This window comes from Chrysochloris asiatica, unplaced genomic scaffold (genome assembly GCF_000296735.1).
Source record: "Chrysochloris asiatica unplaced genomic scaffold, ChrAsi1.0 scaffold00104, whole genome shotgun sequence".
NCBI classification, from domain to species: domain Eukaryota; kingdom Metazoa; phylum Chordata; class Mammalia; order Afrosoricida; family Chrysochloridae; genus Chrysochloris; species Chrysochloris asiatica.
The window spans coordinates 6,975,596-7,000,597 of NW_006408622.1; the positions used below are offsets into that span (position 1 = coordinate 6,975,596).

The following is a 25,002-nucleotide window of genomic DNA, read 5'->3' on the forward strand; positions in this document are numbered from 1 at the left end:
TTTTTTTTTTTTTAATCAAGAACCAGTGGTACTGAAGGACGAAGGCCAAACGGCACTGAAGGCATTGGCAAAAAACAAGGCTCCAGGAATTAATGGAATGAAAATTGAAATCTTTCAACACATTGATGCAGCACTGGAGATGCTCACCCATCTATGCCATGGAATTTGGTAGACCGCTACCTGGCCAACCGAATGAAGAAATCCATATTTGCACCCATTCAAAAGAGCGGTGATGCAATGGAATGTGGAAATCATCAAACAGTATCGTTAATACCCCAAGTAAAATTTTGCTGAGGATAATTCAAAAATGGCTGCAACAGTGTATCAATAAGGAACTGCCAGAAACTCAGGTTGGAATCAAAAGAGGATGGGGAACTAGATATATCATTGCTGATGTCAGCTGGACCTTGGCTCAAAGTAGAGAATACCAGAAAGATGATTATTTGTGCTTTATTGACTATGCAAAAGCTTTTAACTGTGTGGATCGTGACAAGCTATGGATAACATTGAGAAGAACACTTGATTGAGCTCATGAGGAACCCATACATAGATCAACAACAGGCAGTGGTTTTAACAGAACAAGGACACCCTGAATAGTTTAGAATCAGGAGAAGTGTGTCAGGGTTGTCTTCGTTCACCATACTTAGTCAATCTGTATGCTGAGCAAATAATCCAAGAAGGTGGATTCTATGAAGAACAAGGTGGCATCAGGATTGGAGGATGACCCATTAACAATTTACGCAGATTACACAACCTTGCTTGCTGAAAGCAAACAGAACTTGAAATAATTACTGATGAAAAACAAAGCCTTCAGTATGGATTGCACCTCAATGTACAAAAAACAAAAATCCTCACAACCGGACCAATAAATAACATCATGATAAATAGAGAAAAGATTGAAGTTGTCAAAGACTTCAATTTACTTGAATCCACAATCAGTGCTTATGAGAAGCAGCATTCAAAAAAGCAAACGATGTATTGCATTAGGCAAATGTGCTGTACAAGACCTCTTTAAAGTGTTCAAGAGCAAGGATATCAGTTTGAGAACTGAGATGCACCAGACTCAAAGCCATGGTATTTTCAGTTGTCTCATATGCATGTGAAAGTTGGACAATGAATAAAGAACACCATAGAAAACTGAGCATTTGAGTTATGGTGTTGGAGAAGAATATTGAAAGTACCATGGACTATCAGATGAACAAACAAATTTGTCTTAGAAGAATTAGAGCCAGAAAGCTTAGAAGTGAGATGGCAAGACATCATCTCTCATACTTCGGAAATATTTTCAGGAGGGATGAGTCCCTGGAGAAGGACATTATCCTTAGAAAAGTGGAAGGTCAGTGAAAAAGAGGAAGACGCCCAATGAGATGGATGGACACAGTAGCTGCAGCAACTGGATTCAAACATAACAACAATTGTGAGGATGGCACAGAACCAGGCAGTGTTTCGATCTGTTGTGCAAAGGGTCGCTATGAGTCAGAACCGGCTGGACGACACCTAACAACAGTGTAATTCTTATGTCTGATCTTCAAATGGGGAAAATAATAGGCTAGTTTCCCACATAATACAAAGATGTGTCTGTAGGTATAGTAAACGCCTTGATGACTGCTGTCCCCTACTTCATTAAAGAAACCAATTTCACTATTTTATCTTTCAAAACATCATTTGCCATTACTTAAAAAGTTATTCACCAAGTGGGAAATGTCCCCATCCTATGATTAAAAGATACAATTTTGGAGAATTTGAAAATCTGTGATTAAAATTTTAAAAAGGATGACGTTTTATGGCTCAATTTAAAACCCCTACTGTTAAAATGCTAATCTCTGCCTATCAGCTTGCAGTTGACTTGGAGTAACTTTGAGAAAACTCACCAAGTACATGAGACTGTCACGTTCCTGCGTTATATTCTCTGCTAGTCCAACAAGATTGGCCAAGTACTGATGGGCAGACATCTCATTCTCCATGGCTTGTTGCACCTGCTTTTTGAGGACATCAATTTTCTTCTGAGATCTCCTACAGTGTCCCCCAATGGTGAAATGAAAAACTCATTAGACTCAATGGCTAGGCCACACCAAACATCTGTATCGTAAACTTATCAGGTGAGGTGTGTTAGTATCTAAATGTTATTCACCAGCAACTTAGATCTACTACATGAAAGAAGACGAGGTCACTGAATTTCATTTTAAACCAAACATAATTAGTGACAGGCTAATTATACAAGTTTTTTGGCTCATGCTCTAAAAGACACTATTGAAAAAGAGACCCTGTGATCTCCAAGCAGATTTTGGGGAACTGGTTAGAAAAGCATGTTTAAATAATCTTTGAATTACAGATGTGAAAAACATGGGTCAACAGAAAGGCTTTTCTACTGTGCTGTTTGTGATCCAATCATCATAGTGACCTATTTCCATCTTACAGCACTATTAGAACAATAAAAGAGAAAGGAAATGGAATACTCTCCAGTTGCCTTTTTTTTTTTTTTTTTTTAAATAAAGTATATTTAAAAAATAAACTTAAAGGAAAAATAAAGAAATAAACCTATTTCTTCTCTGTGCAAGGTCAAGTTCAGCTTCTAGTGCTTTGTTTTTAACTGCCCAATTATTCTTCTCTAAAAGCAGGCTCTTGTTCTGCACTTGCAGCATTGCCAACTTTTCCGTCAACTCTTCCATCTCAGCACTTCCTTTCTCTTCTTCCTTCTGCAACTGGCTGGAGGAGAAACACATCACAAGGTATGTATGCAGTACATGGTGGTTGACGTAAGGCAGTCCCTGCCAGACTCGTGGTAAGCATCCCAGCCCCGGGCCCTGCGTGGCTCATTTGGAAGGGCTCTGTGGAGACCTCTCCCCACCTGGGATGGAGCTCCGAGAGGACAGGGGAGACTGTGCAGCATCTTCTTCAGGGATGTGTGCCTCTACACCCTTCTGTGGCTCACGGTATTTGTTGCGTTTGTGCGTATGTATTTTGTGCTGTCAGGTGCTGCTGAGCTGGCTCCAACTCAGGGAGACTCTAATTCTTCCAGCACAAACGTAAGACCGCTCAATGTCTGTAACTGTCCCCCCAAAATCCTAATGCCAAACAATATCTATTTCCTATTAATACAACGAAGGAACTCTGGTAGCATAGTGTCAGCAGGGTCAGCAGTTCGAAACTACCAGCTGTTCTGAGAAATGGCTGCTGGGTTTTGAACTGCCAACCTTATGGGTAGCAGTCCAGTGCTTATCCAACAGCACCACCCTAGGGCTCCCAGAACTATTATCATCGTGTTGCTGTTAAGTGCCGTAGAGTCAATTCCGACCCATAGCGACCCAGTATAGGGTTTCCAAGGAGCAGCTGGTGAGTTTGAACCCCCAACCTTGCAGTTCAAACGACTGTTGAGTCTGATGCATTAGCCCACAGCGCCACACAAGAAAGCCAAGGGTTGATTTCTTTGTGGTTTCCCTTATTCTAAGGATGTCGCCTTATGATGAGACAGCATTTGTGGATGATGCTGTCTCATCATATTTGGTAAAGTGAAATTTCATTAGGATTATGTCTAGGCATGCGTCCTTTTGAACAGAATACTCAAGATCTTCTGAACTCAGGAGGAAATGCCCTTCAACTTCTTAAAAAATTTATTTCATCTATTTCTTCCTTTCTATTTTCTCTAATCTCTTCTTCTGAAATTTCTAATGATCTGAGGCTGGACCTCTTGAACTGGTCTTCTACTTTTAGTTCCTAACGGTTTGTCTCTTTAAATTCTTAACGGAGCCTCAAGTGTATCTAATAGTCCTCTTGTTGATTTTTCACATTTTTTGGTAATCATATTTTTAATCCCAAAGAATTTATCATTTAACTTGATCAAGTTAAATTTAATCATTACTGCACTTTTTTTCCAGGATGTTTTATTCTTTTATATTCTCCTCACTTCTCTTCACTCTCAGTTTCCTTTGGGGTCAGCATATCTGTAATCTAGGTCCTCCTGTGCTCCTTTTTCTTTCTCCACTATGCCTAGTGGTTCTTGTTGTCTGTTCAAATCTGGTCATCTGCTCTTATTTTAGGAAGAAGAACTGGGTATTCGGTGTATACTGTGCTTTTTGCTTTGGAGTTTCCCACACTGCTAAACAGGATTCTGTGTACACAGATGAGCCTGTGGAGTGGTCCCACTGAAGGTACAAACTTGTGTCCTGGATGAAACTACATCCCCTCAGAATATGTATCAAGTGGAATTGGCCAGAACTCTCAGTTGTTTGGCAGTTGTGTGGTATGATCCCCCCATGAAGTGATCTGATGTGATCATCCAGGAAGAGGATTAAAAGTGGGATGCAACACCCTTCATCCCAGCACAGCCTGGACTCGATGTAAGGGAAGTCTCTCTGGGGGTGCGGCCTGCAACATCTTTTATCTTACAAGAGATAAAAGGAGAGAGAAGGAAGCAGAGATCAAAGGGACCTACTCCCACCAAGATGGAAGAGCAGGAAGTGGAGTGCATCCTTCTGGCCTGGGACCCCTTCACTGGGAAGCAACTAGATCTGGGGGAGGATAGCCACCAAGCTGGGCCCACAGATGTTGAGAGATGACAAGGACCTCACCCCCAGGCCAATACACAGCGAAAATCACACAACTGGTACCTTGAATTTGGCCTTCTAGCCTCCTAAACTGAGAGGGAACAAATTCCTGTTTGTTAAAGCCGTCCACCTGTGGTATTTCTAGATCACCTAGACAGGCTTTATGATCAAAACCAGGAGAAAGAAGGTATTCTTTTGTAGGAGAAAGAAGGTATTCGTCACTCTAAACCCTTAGCTTTCCCCGGAAGAGTTGGCTAAATTTCTTCTAAAAAATGGGTTGGTACCATATTTTTCTCCATCTACCTATCTTGAGTAAGCTCAAGCTTCCTAGCCAATGATAAATACAAAGAGAGCAATGTAAGCTTCAGGGTGTAACCACTAGTCCGGTGCTAAGTCAACCAGAGAGCTCACTAGGAAACTAGTTTCTGCCATTTCCCGTGCCACAGTTCTTTCCAAGCAGCGATGCCAACAGGTATAACAAGCAAGATGAAAGATACCTGCGACTCCCAATTACACTGACTCCAGCCAGGGTAAGAAGAGCAACACGAATGCATGGACCTAGAAACTCTTCCAACAGACACTCAACGGAATCTTTTACTTTGTGACCTCGTCTTTGCCTGTGACACAAGCCTTCCAAGTCTGCTCCAATGGGGAGCTCGTTAGACAGCTCTTGTCCTTCTAGTTCATAATTAGCTCTTTTATGTGTGGTTTACTCAATTATGATATTAGCAATGGAAAGGGGGCAGCCAGACGCAAACCAGCCTCAGTGGTCCGTCTGTTCCATTTGGCCAGACTCCAACATGTCCTTGGCCTATGTCACGTCTGTGGTAGCTAAAACAAACACACTCTTGAGTTTTCTTCTCCTTATTTTGTCTATCCTGTCACAGGTCTTGGAATAATAATACTGTCTAAGTTTCCTCTTGCTGCCTCAACAGAAATACTACAGGTGGGGGCTTTAAAGAGCAGAGCGCTGTTACCTGGCAGCTATGGTGGATGAAAGTCTAAGTCAGGGTCTCAGCTGCGTTGCTTCCTTCCTGGCTAGAGCTCTGAGTGCTCGTTGGTTACAGCTGAGCTTCCTGTGTGCTTCTCTCCATCTCTACGCTGCTCTTTTAGTAACTCAGAAGTGATCAGATTTAGAACCTACCCTACCTGAAGATGGCCAAATTAACATACCAAAGAAGCCCCCCATTTCTAAACAGAATTATAATTACAGGTGCAGGGGCCAGGGTTTGAAGATGTATTTTTTGTGGAGCATAATTCAATCCATAACAAACACCTATACATGCTTCCAGATGCACATAGTCCATCTCTGATGAGCTCATGTCCACCTTCTCAATGTAATGAACTCTCTATCCGGTCAAGCAGTGCCCCTTCCCCTCAGGGTCAACTAGCATAGTGGTTACGAATTGGGCTGTGAACCTCAAGGTCAGCAGTTCGAAACTACCAGCTGTTCCGTGGGAGAATGATAAGGCATTCTGCTCCCGTAAAGATTTACAGCCTCGGAAACCCTGTACAGGGTCGCTATGAGTCGGAACTGACTCCACGGCAGATAACCATCACCACCACCACAGGGTCAACCCCCCTCTGCTGCCCTGTCGCCACTCTTTCTCAATGGTCCTCTGCCTGTCAAGTCTGTACCTACAGCCTCTCAGAGCCTCCAGCTAGCAGAAAGACTTCCCCTAATTCACTCTGAGACACAATACTTTTGACCCACAATGTCCACATAACAAAGATTTAGTGACATCTTTGGTTTTTCAATGACTACACACCTCCCAATACTTTTACATTTTTGTTGTTGTTGTTAAGTGCCATCTAGCTGGTCCTGACTCATAGCGACCCTGTACAGGGTTTCCAAGGAGTGGCTGGTGGGTTTGTACTGCCGACCTTGTGGTTCAAACCAACCTTGAGGTCCAGGGTATTATCCTACAGCGCCACACTAGGACTCCAAGGCTTTTGCACAAGCAACTCCCTTTTAAATGTTTATATGCACTTCTGGTGGCTATTAGAATATGTGGCAAAATATGAGACTATGTGGCATAATCCATAACAAAACATCAGTCACAAAAGTGGGCTTTTGAGGAAAATAAAATCACAAAGATGAACATGATTTCCGAAATATTCTCTTCCTCTACTGGGACAGAAAAGGATAAATCCAGCCCAGAGAGCATGTAATAGGGAAGTCCAGAATTCTTGTTTGGTGCCTTTGAGTCAGTTCAGACCCTATGTACAAGGCAACAAAACACTGTGCCGTCCTCACAACTGTTGTGAAATGTGAGCCCATCCATTGTTGTACCCGCTGTGTCAATCCATTTCGCTGGGGATCTTCTTCCTTGTCACTGACCTTCTACTTGATCATGCATGATGTCCTTTCCCAGGGATTGGTTCATCCTAGTAACATGTCTAAAGTACATGAGCCAAAGTTTCACCAGCCTCACTTCTAAGAGTGTTCTGAGATAGAGTTGTTTGTTTTTCTTACATGCTACTGTCAATATTCTTCATCAACATCAGAAATCAAATGCAGAAATTCTATGGTCTTATTTATTCTGACTCATAGCGACCCTGCACAGGGTTTCCGAGGCTGTAAATCTTTACAGGAGCAGAAAGCCTCATCGTTCTCCCACGGAACAGCTGGTAGTTTCGAACTGCTGACCTTGAGATTCACAGCCCGATTCGTAACCACTACGCTACCAGAGCTCATATGAGACAACTGAAAACACCATGTTTTAGGTCAAGCGTACCTTAGCCCTCAAAGTGATATCTTTGCTCTTTTAACAATTTAAAGAGGTCTTTTTCAGCAGATTTGTCCAATGCAATACATTGTTTGATTTCTTGACTGCTGCTTCCATGAGTATTAAATGTGGATCCAAGTAATGAAATCCCTGATGTCAATCTTTTCTCCATTATCATGTCTATTGGTCTGGTTGTGAGGACTTTTTATTTTACATTGAGTTGTAATCTATACTGAAGGCTACAATCTTTGATCTTCATCAGCAAGTGCCTCAAGTCCTCTTGCAAGGTTGTGTCATCTGAGTATTACAGATTATTAACGAACCTTCTTCTAATCCTGATGCTGTACTCTTTCTTCTTCCTATAGTCCAGCTTCTTGGGGTATATTCTTAGCATACAGACTGAAGATCCAACCCTGACACACACCTTTCCTGATTTTAAACCATGCAGCATCCTCTTGTTTTATTTGAACGACTGTCTCTTGGCTCCTGTACAGGTTTCTCCTGTGCACAGTGAAGTCTTTTAGAATTCTCATTGTTTGCAATGTTATCTATAGTTTGTTATAATCCATACAGTCTAATATCTTTACAGAGTCAATAATGCACAGGTAAACATCTTTCTGGTATTTTCTTTCAGCCAAGATCCATCTGACATCAGCAGTGATATCCTTCGTTCCAGGTGCTCTTCTGAATCTGACTTGAAATTCTGGCAGCTCCCTGTCAATGTACTATTGTAATCAATTATCTTCAGCAAATTTTACTTGCTGATATAAATGTGAATGGCACAAAAAATAAGTTCCACATTTTTTGGGGTCACTTTTCTTTGCAATGGCCACAAATAAGGCTCTCTTCCACTTGGTAGGCCAGCCAGCTGTCTTCTAAATTTCTTGGTTTATAGACAAGTTAAGTGTTTCCAGCACAGCATCAGTTTGCTGAAACATTTCAATTCCTGGAGGCTTGCTTTTTGTTAACATCTTCTGTGCAGCTTGGATTTCTTCCTTCAATACCATCAGCATTTATTGAAACACCAAACTAAATACTTCATATACCCTAACTCATTTATTTGCCAACACTAATCCTAAGAAGAGAGCAGCATGGGTTGGGGGCTGAACAGGAAGTACACAATTCAGTCACCTATTTTGAGCTGAAAGTCTCACCTTTTAAAAATATTATCCCCTCCTTAGTATAAAAGTAACATGCATTCATAATACAATGCTTGGAAAATATTTTTTTAAGCTATAATTTAAACTATCAAAGAATATCTATCAATCTTTTTCTAGTTTTTTTTTTTTCCCCCTATGGTTTATACTTACAGTATAAAAAGGGGCTTCAACAAATTCATGGAAAAATGGAATTTTCCCACAAACTTTTGAAGACCTCTCATGTGTACAAATACACAGAAACACACTGAAGTGACCGATTTATTATGGTTGGCTTCTATGTCCCCATTTTCAGGATTAAAATTCCTTCATCCCCCTCAGTTCTAGCAAATTGGAATGGATGGTCACCTTAACACACACTTTTTTTTTATGTGACCATTCTGTACATACTGTTTTCTAACTTAATCTCTTCATGACCCCTGGAACTACTGGCCTGAAATAGTATTTAGACCATAGTCCAAATCGATCCTTCAAGTCTTCTTAAACCAAACAAGAGTCTAGTTTAACTAGCCAAAAATGTCTGCCTTGAGCAAAATGCTCCTTTAAAAATGATCTAGATGGGATCAAACTGACCACAGTAACTAGGAATCTTAGAGGGCACCCTGGGAATTTACATTAATGGGGGGAAACACGAGAGAAAAGCAGATGAGAATGGGTGTACAATTCGAACAATGTTACCAGTGTCTCGGAACTGTATGTGAAGAAACTGTTAGGTTGGTTGGTTTGCTAAGTGTATAGTCTAACAATACGAATCAAATAAATAATATTTTTTAAAAAGTAAAATAAACTTTGGTATCTAACAATTAAACTGCAACGAAATAGGTATATATTGTTAGATAAAAATCAAAATTTATTTTATTGTTTTAAATATGTATTTCTTCATTGTTGTTAGAATACTAACCCATTACCCTTAATAGAAGCCTGGTGAGTCCCCATTTTCCCCTCCTTCCCAGTCATAGATAAGACGGCACTTCAAAAAGTTCATGGAAAAATGGAATTGAAAGATAAAAAAAATTTCCACAGACACTCTGAAGCCCCCTTGTATATTAAGAGCGAGAGAAGCTATTGTCCCATGTCACAAAGAATCTTTTCTGACTACTATATTCCATTTATGGTTGGATTCTTTCACTTAATCATTCCCCTATTATTAGATAACTAGGTTTCTAATTGTATAACTTCAAGTTATCTTTGGAGCTACAACCAATAAACATTGGAACAGCAGGCAAGAGGACAGCCTAGTTTATTCTGATAAACTATTTACCATTGTCAATCTTAGACACCAATGTTAGCACAGCTAAAAGGACTGAGAAAAAGACTCAAACTCTGCTTATAACAACATGCACGGTGATTCATTAACTGGAAAAGATATTAACGCTTTACCTTTTTAATTCATTCACAATTGAAGTATGAACCTCCACTGCAATTTTGTCATCCACGTGTGTTTTGAGTTCTTGACATTTGTTCTGTAATATTTTCAATTGCTCCTTGTTTTCAGTGAGCTCCTTTTCCTGGCTCTCTGATTTAGTCTCCAGAACCATAAGTTGCTTAGTCAGTTTGGAAACTGGAAAACAAAAGAATGGATAAAGACTTGATACAAAAGATGCAATAAAACCCAAGTCTTGATTATTTAGGTAACACATATGGGACCCAACTTATAAAACTAATCTTTTAAAAATCTTTCTGGAGATAACCGAAAGGTCCTTGCATTTAGAAATTGTTGTTGTTGTTGTTAGGTGCAATTGAGTCGGTACCAACCCATAGCGACCTTATGCGCAGAACGAAACACTGCCCGATCCTGGGCCAATCTCACTATTGTTGCCATGCTTGAGTCCATTGATGCGACCACTTGGCCAATTCACCTCGTTGGAGGTCTTCCTCTTTTTCTCTGACCCTCCACCTTACCAAACATGATATCCTTCTCCAGCAACTGGACCCTCCTGACAATACATCCCAAGTATGAGAGATGAAGTTTGGCCATCTTGGCCTCCAAGAAGCACTCTGACTGCACTTCTTCCAAAACGGATCTATTGGTTCTTTAGGCAGTCCATGGCACTTTCAATATTCTCCTCCAACACCGTAACTCAAAAGCATCAATTCTACGGTCTTCCTTATTCACTGTCCAGCTTTCGCATGCATATGAGGTTACTGAAAATACCATGGCTTGGGTCAGGTGCACCTTAGTTCTCAAGCTGACACCTTTGCTTTTCAACACTTTAAAAAGGTCTTGTGCAGCAGATTTGCCTAATGCAATATGTTGTTTGATTTCTTGACTGCTGCTTCCCTGAGTGTTGATAGTTGATCCAAGAAGAATGAAGTCCTTGACAACTTCAATCTTTTCTCCATTGATAAGAATGTTTACTGGTCCAGCGGTGAGGATTTTTGTTTTCTTGACCTTGAGATGTAATCCATACTGAAGGCTGTGCTCTTTGATCTTCATCAGTAAATGTTTTAAGTCCTCTTCACTTTCAGCAAGCAAGGTTGTATCTTCTGCATATCACAGGCTGTTAATGAGTCTTCCTCCAATCCTGATGCCATGTTTTCCTTCATAGAACCCAGCTTCTAGGATTATTTGCTCAGCATACAGGTTGAATAAGAATGGTGAAAGAATACAACCTTGTCACACACCTTTCTTAATTTAAAAACATTCAGTGTTCCCATGTTCTGTTTCCATCTGCCTCTTGGTCCAGGTACAGATTTCTCATGAGCACAATTAAGTGTTCCAGAATACCTTGCATTAAGTCAGTGACAATATCCATTCACATACAAGGAAGACAGTTGATGCAGTGATTATTCAAATCTACATATCAACCACTAATGTCGAAGATGACGAAATTGTACAAACTTCTGCAGTCTGAAACTGATCAAAAGTACAATCAAGAAGCACTGATAATTACCGGTGATTAGAGTGAGAAGGTAGGAAACAGAAGCATCAGTAGTTGTAAAATACGGCCTTGGTGAAAGACATGACATTGGAGATCATATGGCAGAATCCTGCAAGACCAATGACCTATGAATTTGAAACACCGTTTTTCAACAACACAAACGAAGACTATCCCTGTGGACGTCACCAGATGGACTATCCAGAAATCAAACTGAGTACATCTGTGGAAAGAGACGATAGAGAAGCTCAATATCATCAGTCAGTACAAGACTAGGGGCCAAATGCAGAAGAGACTGCAAGTTCAAGTTGAAGCTGAAGAAAATTAAAACGAGTCCACAAGAGCCAAAGTATGACCCTGAGGCCACCTCAAGAATGAACTTGACACACCGATCACTTGAGACAGTGACTGATGACCCGATGAACTGCGGGATGACATCAAGGCTATCCTACATGAAGAAAGCCAAAGGTCATTCAAAAGACACGAAAGACAGAAAAGACCAAGGTGAATGTCAGAAGAGACTCTGAAGCTTCTTCTTCAGCATCGAGAAATTAAAGTGACTGGAAGAAATCAGGAAGTCAGAGAGCTGAACAGAAAATTTCAAAGGGCAGCTTGAGAAGACAAGGTACTCTAACGAGACGAGACATGCAGAAACCTGGAGTGAGAAAACACTCTCAAGTGTTTCTCAAACTGAAAGAATTGAAAAAAAAAAAAAAATCAAGTCTCAATTTGCAATACTTAAGGCAAATACTGAATGATGAAGGAAGCATCAAAAGAAGAAGTAAGAAATAGAGAGTCATTGACCCAAAAGGAACTGGCCAATGCCCATCCATTTCAGGAGACAGCATGTGATCAAAAACTGATGGCACTGAAGGAAGAAGTCCCAGCTCACAGAAGGCACTGACGTAAAACAAGGTTCCAGGAATTGATGGGAATACCAACTGAGATACTTCAACAAATGGATACACGACATGAAAAGCCCTCAATCATTTATGCCATCCTGCCGGAGGAGATCCATTCCACTGAAGGGTGATCCAACAGAATATGGAAATTATCAACAATATCATATGAAAGTATAATTTTGCTTAAGAGCATTCAGAAATGGTTGCAGTAGTGCATTGACAGGGAATTGCCAGAAATTCTACCCAATTCAGAAGAGGACGAAAAATGAGAGAGATCATTGCTGATGTCAGATGGATTTTTACTGAAAGCAGAGAATACCAGAAAGATGTTGATCTGTGTTTTATTGACTATGCAAAGGCATTTGACTGTGTGGGGTTAACAGATTAGGGATAACATAGCAAAGAATGGGAATCCCAGGACACTTAACTGTGCTCATGAAGAACCTATATATACACCAAAAGGCAGTCATGTTAACAGAACAAAAGGATACTAGCACATGGTTTTAAATCAGGAAAGGTGTACGACAAGGTTATGTGCTTTCACTATTCTTACTCAGTCTGTAGAATGAGCAAATAATCTGAGAACACAGCAAATATGAAGAGGAAGGTAGCCATCAGGATTTGAGGAAGACTCATTAACAACCTGTGATATGCAGTTCACACAACCTTGCAAGAGGCCTTGAAGCATTTACTGATAAAGATCAAAGACTACAGCTTTCAGTGTGGATTATCCCTCAACATAAAGAAATTACTGAAGTTTTACTTGGATCATCACTTCATGGAAGCAGCAGTTGAGAAATCATTTGTGGTATTGCACTCAGCAAATCTGCTGCAAAGGCTCTCTTTAAAAAGTGTTATAAAGCAAAAATGTCACTTTGAGTATTATAATATGCCTGACTCAAGCCATGGTATTTTCAATTGTCTCATATATATTCGAGAGCTGGAGAGTAAATAAAGAAGACCAAAGAAGAATCAATGCTTTTGAATTATGGTGTTGGAGAAAAATATTAAATATACTATAGACTGTCAAAAGAATGACCAAATCTGTCTTAGAAGAAGTACAGCCAGAATGTTCCTTAGGATAAGGATAAATACATGTACTTTGGACATGGTATCAGGAGGGAGACGGACAATATGCTTGGTAAACTAGTGGGTCAGTGAAAAAGAGGAAGACCCTCAATGAGATGAATTGACAACAGTTGCAGCAAAAATGAGTTAAAAAATAATGACTGTGTGGCTGACACAGGGTCAGGCAATGTTTCATTCTGGTGGACAGAGGGTCACTATGAGTTGGAACCAGCTGGACAGAACCTAACACCATTAAGCATTTCCTTCTACAGACCTTTTACTGTTGTTGTTGTTGAGTGCCATTTATTTATTCATTCAAACAAACATCTGGGAGATCCTTTTGTTGTCTCAAATATTTACTCCGCGTGCTTTCTCCCCGTTTCTAAGACACCCTGGTGGCGCTGTGGGTCAGGCACCAAACAGAGAGCCTCAAGGTCAGAGGTTCAAACCCACCAGCTACTTCTCAGCAGAGTGATGAAGCTGTCTGGTCCTGTAAAGATTTACAGTCTCAGAAACCCTGTGTAGGGTTGCTGTGAGTCAGTATCTAATCGATGGCAGTAGGTTTGGATTTTCCCCTAAAACCAGTTGTACTGAGTCTCAAGGTGTCACCTACATCTTGATCTATACAATAAAGCAGAAGCAATGATTACAGACACTGTGGAGCATCGGAGAAAGCAATCAGTCACTATGGCTAATGGTGACCATGGTTTAACATGTAACAGGCATTTCAAAAAGTTGGTGGGAAAATTCCATTATCTCTTTGCTCCATTTTTCTATCGCCCCCTTGGACGAGTTTTATTTCAATAAAGAATATATTCTCTACAATCATGATTTCCCCTATTTTCAAGTCCGGGGGCAATGGGAGACAGCAGGAGGGGCTGTAAGTATAAAACGACACAACAGGGACATTAAAAGAAGCCCCTGACCCACTACTATTGAGTCTCCTCTGACTCACGGTGACCCCACAGGACAGCGGAGAAGTGTTCCTCAGTGTTTCCAAGACTGCGTATCTTCATAGGGGCACAAAGCCTCATCTTTTTCCTGAGGAGTGGTGGGTAGCTTTGAACCACTGACCTGGCGGTCAGCTGCGTAACGTTTATTTCACTGGACCACCAGGGCTCCTTAGTAGTGACACTGTTGATAAGTGCCATCAAGTCGGTTCAGACTCACAGCGGCCCTGTGTAGGGTTTCTAAGGAGCTACTGGCAGGTATTGAACAGCTGACCTTGTGGTTACCAGTCCAGTGCTGATCCTACAGCGCCATGCCAGGACCCCGACCACAATTACTCAGGGGAAAGAGCTCTCACCTTCCTGGACACGTGCCTGCTGGGCATCCTGGGCTTTATTTTGCTGAATCTCCAACTGTTTTATCAACAACTTGTTTTCCTCTAAAACCAGTTCTGCTTGCGTCTGAAGCAGCTGCCTACAGGGAATTTACAAAATCATATAGTGAAATTCTGACTGACAACAGAAACACTCTCGAGTCTAAATAGAACGTAATTAATGCATGCTAGGCAGTAAATATCTGAACACGGTGAAGGTTACCTGGATGATCTACACAGCAAATTCTGCTCATTTGCACTAAACTGAAGGAAACGATCGTCATGAAAGTTGAGTTCTGGATTATTTCAGTAACTTTTTAAAATGTAAAAGTTTCAAATAAACACAAAAGTAGAGAAAGTAGAATAACAAATTCTTGGGACACAACATTTAGTTTAGACACTTCTCGAATGGCCAATCTTGTTTCATCTATCTATACATCCAAGGCTCTCTACTCACTGAATTTCCTTCAGTTAATATGGTATAGTTTTCTAAGAGTTTAAGAAGTCTCCATTGTAATGGAAAAATATCCACTTGAATCAGTAGCATAATTGCTAAACAATGCTTGTTCAAATCCTGAGAAACTGTTCTGTAAGCTGTCCTGAGATTTCTCAGGAGCAAAGCCTTTCCTTATGGATGATTAAAAGGAAATTCCCACCCTGCTCAGCCTTCAGAACCGCCAATTCCACTTAGAAGGAGATCAGTGACCCCAAATACAACGGAAACCAGCTAAATTATCTTCGATGTTTCACTTTAAGCTAAGAAAATGAGCACGAGAAGGAAAGAAAAAAAGACACCAGGAGCCAAGCTGTAGCCGCTCGCTACCTCACTTACTCTTCAAAGCCCTGAAGGAGCCGTCCCTGTGCCCACGGCAGCCCACCCAGCCAGGCTGCTCTGGCCTCCTCCCTCCTGGCTCAATTGGAGCAGCACCTCTTTGCTCAGGTTTACACGTCAGACGCCCTCCCGTCCTCTCCCCCTCCTTCTCTCCCTCTAGGTGCCCTGGTGGTGCTGTCGAGCACAAGGTTGGCAGTTCCAACCCACCAGCCACTCTGTCAACATTTACAGAGTAAGGGACAGTGCCACGCTCTGGCCTGCAGGGTCCCTAGGGACCAAAACTACTTCAATGGCAGTGATTTTGTTTCTCTCCCCCTCCCTTCTACTCTTTTAATAAAAGTGGAAACGCTCAGACTCAGTTGAATAACTCCTCTCATTGTATAGGGAGGGGCGTGGTGTGGCACTGCAGAATAATGCACTGGACCACAGGGTCAGTTTGAACAGCGAGGTCAGTGGTTCAAACCCACCAGCTGCTACTTGGAAACCCTAGACAGGGTCCCTATGAGTTGGAACCAACTCAGTGGCACTTAATGACAACAACAACAATTAAGTCCAAGGTCAGGGTAGGAGCTAGGCAAAGAGAGGTAGAGAAATTCAGCTGTAGCCAGAAGTTCACTGAGAAATTATTGAAAACTAAGTGGAAACTTCTATTGAACTGGGAAGTCAGTGTACCTGAGTGCTGGACAGAGGCCTCGCAGCTGCACACCTGAACCACACACGTGGGCAGGAAAGGGAAGCAGCAGTCACGGAGGCTCAGGTAGAGGAATACTGTGAGAGGCAGCTCTGCCCAAGGAGGACAATGCTGTAGAGCCCAGAGAGTCCCCACCCCAAGCTGGGGAATTCAAGGTAACAGGGAGGCAGGCCAGAAGCCCTCAACAGAGGACTGAACAGGCCTAACAATTCAGTCAAATACGGCACAGGTCACAAAGCTAGAGCGGAGTGCAAATGTCACCTCCCAGTAAACAAACACAGGATTGAGGAACATAGCGGGAATTATAAGGAAATATAAATAGGTTTGATTATGGCTATATACAAGCCCACGGAAAGAATCCGAGGTTCCAGGTTCTAACCAGGGCTAGTGAGGCACATGAGGCCCAGTCTAACAGAGCTGCTTCCCTGGGGACTACAAGAAGGGTTTGAGTCAAGACAGGCTGGTGGTCCTCAGTAGAAAATCCCATTCCATGGAGGAAGCTGCACTGCAAAGAGATCCATCAGCTGCCTCCCTCAGTCCTTACACATCGGTGACCACAAGACCAGGGCAGGCCCACTTAATTAAGGTCACGATGCGACTGACTTGATCCCAGATTTCTGGATGCTGCATACAGAAACTGTTTCATGTTTCCAGAGATGGCAAGACTTTTTAAAAAATGCGAAATATCCCCTACCTACCTAAAACAAGAAAGATCTAGCGATACGGTTTTTGTTTTCTCTTAGTCTTGCCTGGACATTGTCTTTAGACTTTGAATGCCATTTCCTTTCTCTGACTGATTTGTTAGGGATGCTCGGTCACACAGGAAGATGGCCCTGACCTTGAGCAGAGAGAGGAGCAGAGAGGCCGATGTGGAGACTGAAGTAGACACATGCGGCAGGGACCAGGACTGGACGAGTGAACAGGGCTGTGTCAGAAACAGACTTGAGGAAGCGCTACTGAGCAGGGTGCTACAGGTGGGCAGGTGTGTGTGGTGGGCATCCCGGGCAGTGGGAGCAGCACCAGTATGGGCCGGGAGGTGTCAGGGAGCAAAAGGCCTTCAGTGGAGCACAGAGCAGACAGAAGCCGGTGAGCAAGGCTGGACCACTCACTGGAGACTGGGTTTTAAAGCCCTGAGAGGAATCAGGGGGTTCTGAGGAAGGACAGGAGTAGACAGGTTTGGGATGGGCAAAGTGACAGAAAATTACCATCTCAGAAAAGAAAAAATGGGGAATCAAATAAAGTTCAGGGTTGAGAAACTAGAATCTTTAAAGTAACCTTCAAAGTACAAGCTTTAAATAATTTCCTGGGATTTGTTGTATTTGTCTTAGAAAATGTTCCCTTTAAATATTTTCTTTCAAAAAGAAAACACATCTTATTGTTTAATACAAAGTATGTTTAATACAGTGGGCTCCTATTAATTTCTCTCTTTTTTTGAAATTAGCAAAATAGCAAAGACACATGACTTGCCATTCCTTACTGGTAACAGGACTAGCCTTATTTAACTCTTGACGCAATTCTTCATTTTCTTTCACCACTTCTTCAACTCGTATCCTAAACATTCTCATTTCCTCCTGAAATAAAATTTACGGACATTTTAACACGCAGATCTCTGTATAGTTTTCGTGCTGTCACGATGGCTAAGATCAAATGTTAACAGCATTTGATTCGACCTCATGGCCTAACTCTGTTGGTACCACTATCAAGCTCCTGTGCTCAAATAGCTCATTGCCTACTTAGACACAGACAAGGGACACCTACAATGCCAAGTACCAGGGAGAGAGAGGCCCAGGTTTTCAATATTCAAGTCCTCATTTCTTGACATCTTTCTTTAACTGCCAAGTACTTTAAAAAAAAAACACGGGTGGGGAGTGGGGGAGGAAGGGAACGAGGTAATGAAGCAGTTGTTCCAACTCATAGCGACCCTGTATAGGGTTTCCAAGGAGCAGCTGGTGGGTTTGAACCACTGACCTGTGGTTAGCAGTTCAATGCTTATCCCACAGTGCCGCACAAGCAGCTTTTCCTTGGCTTAAAACCTTTAGAGGACAAACTGGAGTTTTTTTAGATGAAATTTTCCCATTTCATTACAGTTCATTTTGGAGGATTTGTGTGGCGGCTGGGACCGCTTTACCAGGCGTGTCTTAGTTTTGTCCCATTTAAACCACGAGGAAGTCTCTTTTCTCCAAAGCCATTCACTGATAACAGTCCAATGGGAGGCCACTTGCTGGGACTTAGTTTTCTACTAACAGTGTTTTTACTAGGTTCTGCTGGGCCCCCTCCATCACCCACTTTTCTCAGCCCTGTGCTGTCCTTGAGTGAGACCCACAGACGGCTATTCTGGGATGCTTTTAAATGCTCTTGTCCCAGCTGGCAGACAGCTGTTGGACTTAAAGCAGCATCGTGGAATAACTCCTCATCTCACCTTTCTGCCTGCCTGACTGGCTGGCTTTCTTCCTCCGCCGCTTTCTTCCACTAGCATTTGAGTATCTGCTATACGAGGGTAAATCAAAAGTACTGCTTCTAGGAGATGATGACGTGGAGTGATGAAGTGACTGGGGACTTTGGACCCAGAGAGGGAAAGGGACTGTGGGCTGAAAACTGGGGGGGAGAAGGGGGAAGTGTAGGGAGCGGGTTTCTGGGATATACCCTTTGGGTAGTTGAGGATGCATGGAGGGGATTGGAACCATGGCACTGAGATGATATAAGATGGAATGAATGTAAAACTAAAGTTCTCCCATGTAAACTATCATATAATTCACAATAAAACATTAAATAAAAAAGTACTGCTACTAGGGTTCCAGTTGCAGTGTTCATTCCAAACATAACGTTTCTCTGCAATCAGTGAATGGCTGCAGACAAGTTCTTTCAGTAACACCCTTATCTTAGTCTTCTTTAGGACTTCTGGTAGAACGGTGTAGGATCAACACTGTACTTCGAATTACAAGGTCAGCAGTTCAAACCCACCAGCTGCTCCCTGGAAACCATACAGAGGGTCGCTACGAGTTGGAACTGACTCAATGGCACTTAACAACAGTCTCCCTAGGGTGCCTTCAAAAGAAGGCCCAATCAAAACAGTGGCTTCCAAGGGGATCTACTAGGCCAGTTCAGTTCAAGGCAGAAAGGTCAGTTCAGAAGGTTTGGTGACTGTTTGAGGGGACTCCAAAAAGGTAATCTTGATAGTTTCTTGAAACATACAGGAGAGACATGGTGGCTGACTATGAAGAAATTCTAAGAAAACTTAAAATTGGTGAACAAATTGCCAGGAAAGGGGCCCCAGGACTTTTTTCCTATCACAATGTACCTCCTGATTCTTTGAGGTTAGCAAGGGCTGTCCTGTGAGAATTTCATTGAGAAGCCTCGGCCCCTTTTCACCCTTCTTCTCTGATCTTGCCCCTTCAGACTTTTTTTTTGTTTTGTTCCCCAAACTCAAAGAAAATGTAAAAGAAACACGATCTGAGTCCCTTGAAGATGCTAAAGCTGCTGTTTGACATTATGTAAGCCAAAGAGCAAAGGACGCAAAATCATTCTGGGATGGGTTACCAACTCAAAACCCACTGGCACTGATTCGATCCCAACTTACAGCGACCCTGTTTAGGGTTTCCAATGCTGTCAATCTTTACAGGAGCAGAGAGCCTCAACTCTCTCCTGTGGAGCGGCTGGTGGATTTGAACTACCAGCTTTGTGTTTAATAGTCAAGTGAGTGTCCTATAGCCTCCACCTTCAGGAGTGTACAGATCTAGGCACAGGCTATGTTGAGAAACTATAAGTTCACATTTTGATACAGTTCAGTTGTTTAATAGAGGTTTCTCTAATTCTATGGCAATACTTTTTTGATTTACTCTCATATGTTGGGCATTGTTGTTGTTAAGTGCCGTCAAGTCAGTTCCGACCTTTAGCGACCCTGTATAGGGTTTCCGAGGGGCGACTGGTGAGCTTGAACTGCCTACCTCGCAGTTCAAATGGCTTTGCAGTCTGGTGCATTAACCCACAACGCCACACCAACCATCAACAAAATTTTTCTTCAAACTTGAAGCATCCTTATTTTTTATGAACCTCATCTCTGCTGAGACATTGCAGACCTACCTTGAGAGAATCACAGAGCTCATCTTTCTCTTTCATTCTGTCTTCATAAGCCAGCAACAGAGGTGACAGGCGCTTTATATCCAACTGAAGGTAATGGAGCAAGAGAGGATCAATATATTCCTGACACATACACACATTCCGCAATTTTAAAAGGTCCAGAACACACGCTTAACTTAAAATGGTCCTTCACAGTTTGAATCAGATTTAGTCCAGAAACTATGGACCTGAAATTAAACAAGTAACTTTTCACTTACCAACCAGGGTGGTACCGGGCCCTTCACTGGGAGGCCTTCAATATTTAAGCTCTACAAACAAAACAATTAATGAAGACAAATTAAACTACACTTCCTCTGAAACTTCAGCTGTTAGGTGTTTGTAATTTAGATGAGACATTGGACATTTATGCATCTATACGTATGGCGCTGTAACCTAATGTGCTGGACTGCATGATCGGTTTGAACCACAAGGCCAATGGTTCAAGCTCACCAGCAGCTCCTTGGAAACCCTATACAGGGTCGCTATGAGTTGGAACCAACTCGATGACACTGAACACCACCACCACATATATTTTTGGTCTTGTTAGGTACCGTCAAATCGACTCCAAGTCACCTTAACCTGATGCACAACAAAATGAAACTGCCTGGTTCTGCGCCACCCTCAAAACTCTTGTGAAGTTTGAGCCCATTGTTGCTGTCGCATGTCACTGCATCTCATTGGGGGGTAAGTTTCCTTTTTCAATGACTCTCTATTTTACCAAACATGATGTCCTTTCTCCAGGGACTGGTCCCTCCTGACAACATGCCCAAAGCATGTGAGCGCTCTAGCTGGATTTCTTCTGAGACAGATTTGTGTGTTCTTCTGGTAGGCCATGGTTATTTTCAATATGTCTGTAGGTAGTATGTATTTATATTTGTATGTATCTATGAGAAAAACTGTTTTCTGAAATATTTGAGACTGCTGTTTGATTTTCCATATTCCAGTGTACAGTTTCAAAAACCAACATTCTTTTTCTTAACCACAGTACAACTGTGAGAACTAAGAGTAACCCTAATAGGCCACTATTCTTTAGTCTAATACAGACTCCTGGTGTGGTGCTGTACCATCAGAACTGAGCTGGGAACCAAAAGGTCAGCAGTTCTAAGCCACCAGCTGCTCCTCGGAAATGCTACACAGGGTTGCTATGAGTCTGAATCGACTCAATGGCACTTAACAACAAAGGCGGTCTACATACTGTATTTCTATTTTTCCAATTTTCCCACTAATGTCATTTTTCTGTTTCAAGTGTCCAATACAGAGCCACATGCTGCATTTAGTAGCCAAGCCTCTTTCATGGTCTTTAATCTGAAACATATTTAGCTATTTTTTACTTGGTGGTGGACTTTTTGAATGCCACATGTTGTGTCTGAACTTCATTGACTCCCTTTCAAGATTCCCTTTTTTCGGTTTTTGAAGACTCTTAAGGTACTGTTGTGGTGCTAGGGAAACACTGGACCTCGAGGTCTGTTTGAATTGCAAGGTCGGTAGTCCAAACTCACCAGCTGCTCCTCGGACACCCTATACAGGGTCGCTATGCGTCAGAACCAACTCGACAGCACTTAACAACATAACATATTTACACCTACACATATATTTTTTGGTGGTTGTTGTAAAATTATATCTGGTATTTGTTACTGATGTTATGTGCTATTGAGTCATTTCCTACTCATAAACACCCTACATGCGGTTTCCAAGGTTGTAAATCTTTACAGGAACAGAAAGGTTCACCTTTCTCCTGCGGAGAGTTGGTGGGCTCAAACTGCTGACTTTGTGGTTTTCAGTCCAGTGCTGATCCCACAGGGGCACCAAGCTCCCCATATCTGTCATATTGCTGTTGTTGTTAAGTGCCATTGAGTCTGTTCCAACTCATAGCAACCCTGTATAGGGTTCCCAAGGAGCGGCTGGTGGGTCTGAACCACCAACCTATGGTTAGCAGTCCAGTGCTTATCTTATAGTGCCACACCAGGACTCCAGATCTGTCATAGCATTTGTCAAAACGTTCTTTTTATATGTGCACATCGCAGTGATGCCATCTGCCTGGGTGAAGCTGTGCACACTTCACACCCACATTCAGTGTTAACTTTCCCATCACCAAAAATAACAAGCATGCTGAACCACAAGGTAAGCAGTTCAAGCTCACCAGCCGCTCCTTGGAAGCCCTAGACAAGGTCACTGAGAGCAAACCAACTCAAAGGCACTTAACACCAACTAGTGGGTGAGGAAGCATGTTTCGTATTGTGCAATCCCAAGAACGGGGGTTTTTTGGGGGCTGAAAAATGTTAATATATGCTAAGTGAAAGAAGTCAGTCACAAAAGACCATGTACTGTATGATTCCACTGACACGGAATGCCCAGCGCAGGCAAATCCAGAGAGAGAAAGTGGTTCCAGGGGCCAGGGGAGGAGGAAGCCAGGAGTCTTTATTACGTGGTTTCAGGGTTTCTTGTTGATGTGAGGGAAATGTTCTAAAATTTATTGTGAGAAATAACTCTTGTGGGCATGGTCCATCTTCAGTGAAGGGATAAGGGAAGTAAGACTTGGAGGTAGCAGGCTAGGAAAACAAAAGCAGGATGAATTGGGGAAAGTGAGGAAGAAATCTTTTCTAGGACCGTTGTTGTTAAGTGCCGTCAAGTCGGTGCTGACCCATAGCAACCCTGTACAGGGTTTCCTAGGCAGACAGAAAGCCTCATCTGTCTGCCACAGAGCGGCTGGTAGTTTTGAACTGCTGACCTTAAGGTTCACAGCCCGATTCGTAAGCACTACACTACCAGAGCTCCTTGTTCTAGGACTAGGAACTTTAAATAAGAAAACAGTCAGTAAGACCAGGGGGGAGCCATTTGGCTTCTCTGGGGGGGTGGTAGGGGGTAGGGAAAATGGGGTAGGGAAATTGTATCTGGGGAACTGGAATTGGAGGAGGGGCTTTTTCGAGACAGGGGAATAAAACTGTTTGCAGGCGGGCCATGCTGTGCATCTGCCTATGTCTACTGGGTTGGCACCGATTTTGCAAAATCAAATAAAGGAAACCTCACTCTCGCTAAAATTAGTACAGATCACATTACTTGAGCATTTGTCGGTATCAACGTTTCTCACGTGATGGTTATACAACTCTGAATACATTAAAAATCACAGAATTGTATACCTTAAATGGATAAATTTTATGGCACTTGAAATATATCTCAAAGCGATTTATATTTCAAACAAACAAATAAAAGAAGGTAAAATGAAGTCATACTTCTAAAAGAAAATTCTGTGACAATCATTGGCATCCAAATCAGAAGCCCACATGGTTCCCCCTAATTCCAAGGTGCCATGTGAGAGCCCGGTGTGCTTACCCTCCCCCATCAGGAGCCAATCAACCGAGTATGCCCCTCCTGCGCACACGCTCTCTCTCTCTCTCTCTCTCTCTCTCTCTCTCACACACACACACACACACACACACACACACACACGTCCCTCCCATGCGTGACTTCTCTGAGAGCAAGAACCTGACCTGTCTGTCACCATTTATTCCTCCTCACAGAATGGTGAGCCACTAAATGATCTGTTCACGGCTTAATCCCTGGATTTTGTGACTGTGGCTTTATTTGAAAACGGGCCTTTGCAGATCTAAGTAAGCTAATGATCTTATGATGAGACCACCCTGGATGATAGGGGTGGACCTTAAATCCAATGACAAGTGTCCCTGTAACAGACAGCAGAAGATGGAATTAGAGAAGGTCACATGAAGGGCAAACGAAAGGTCGGCTAGCAGTCACCAGAAGCTATTAGCCCAAGGAAGGATTCTCCCGTAGAGCCTTTCTGGGAGACAGGGCCCTGCCAACACCCTGCTGGCCTCCACACCAGATAACAGCAAATGCCTACTGTGTTAGCCACCAAGTTTAAGGAACGAATACAGCATCTAATTTAGTGGCTTGCTAAGTAAAATCTGCTAGGTTGGATGACTTAATCTGATCTATAAAGTAAAGATGCAATTGCTTTGTTTTCAGAGTTTGTATGTTGACAGACTGACAAGGGCCGTAACCTTGACGGACAGGACTGAGAGGTGTGCCCTACTTTTTCACTTCCGGATTGCTGCAACATTTCACAAAGAACCTTCGCTGCCGACATTTATAATGGGGAGGGAGGACAACAGAAAGGCCCCAGAGACATCCTGCTTTGGATGCATCCTTTTTAATATCAAATTATATAAATAAAGACCCCACAGGATTAGAAATCAATTAGACAGTAAAGGATGAAAAAAGTGAGAGCTGAGGTGTTGTTTTTTTAAACTGGAAGCATTACCTCTTCTTTGGAGAAATGTCTGAATTTGGTTTGGTATCTACTCAGTTCCACATTCAAACGATGGACTGTCATTTTCAACCCACTGTTTTCATCCACCAGTTCCTCAGCTTGCTTCCTCAGAGACGCTAACTCAGGTCCAGCCACTTCTAAAAAAAACAAAGAAAATTATATCAAATTTACCAAAATTTTATATGAATTGATAAGCATCTACCCAATATTTTCCTTTTCAGGCTCACAGAGGCAATGAACGATGAATCCATAAACATAACTGAATAATTAAAGTAACAAAGTTATAAAAACAAGAATAGTCTACATTAACTTGGAAATATTTACATGTAGATTAAAGAACATACTTGTCTGAGTCTTGTTAGGCTGCCTTCAAAAACAAAAGTTCAATCAAAACTGAGACTTCCAAGGAAGGATGCTGGGTCATTTAAGCTCGGTGTAGAGATCAGCTCAGAGGGCTAGGGCATTTGTTTTTTTT

General features: G+C 42.2%; 1 protein-coding gene across 1 annotated transcript in view; it reads right to left on the reverse strand.

Annotated features, from left to right (window-relative positions):
• Positions 1-25,002, reverse strand: part of CEP89 (centrosomal protein 89kDa) — a 90,099-nt gene that overhangs the window by 26,812 nt on the left and 38,285 nt on the right. The window contains exons 9-16 of the mRNA XM_006867387.1: positions 24,519-24,661; positions 20,458-20,508; positions 20,204-20,287; positions 17,587-17,694; positions 14,586-14,697; positions 9,811-9,991; positions 2,539-2,706; positions 1,872-2,013 (exon numbers count right to left, since the gene is read on the reverse strand). Coding sequence (XP_006867449.1) covers positions 1,872-2,013; positions 2,539-2,706; positions 9,811-9,991; positions 14,586-14,697; positions 17,587-17,694; positions 20,204-20,287; positions 20,458-20,508; positions 24,519-24,661 — 989 coding nt within the window. The remainder of the gene's footprint in view (positions 1-1,871; positions 2,014-2,538; positions 2,707-9,810; positions 9,992-14,585; positions 14,698-17,586; positions 17,695-20,203; positions 20,288-20,457; positions 20,509-24,518; positions 24,662-25,002) is intronic.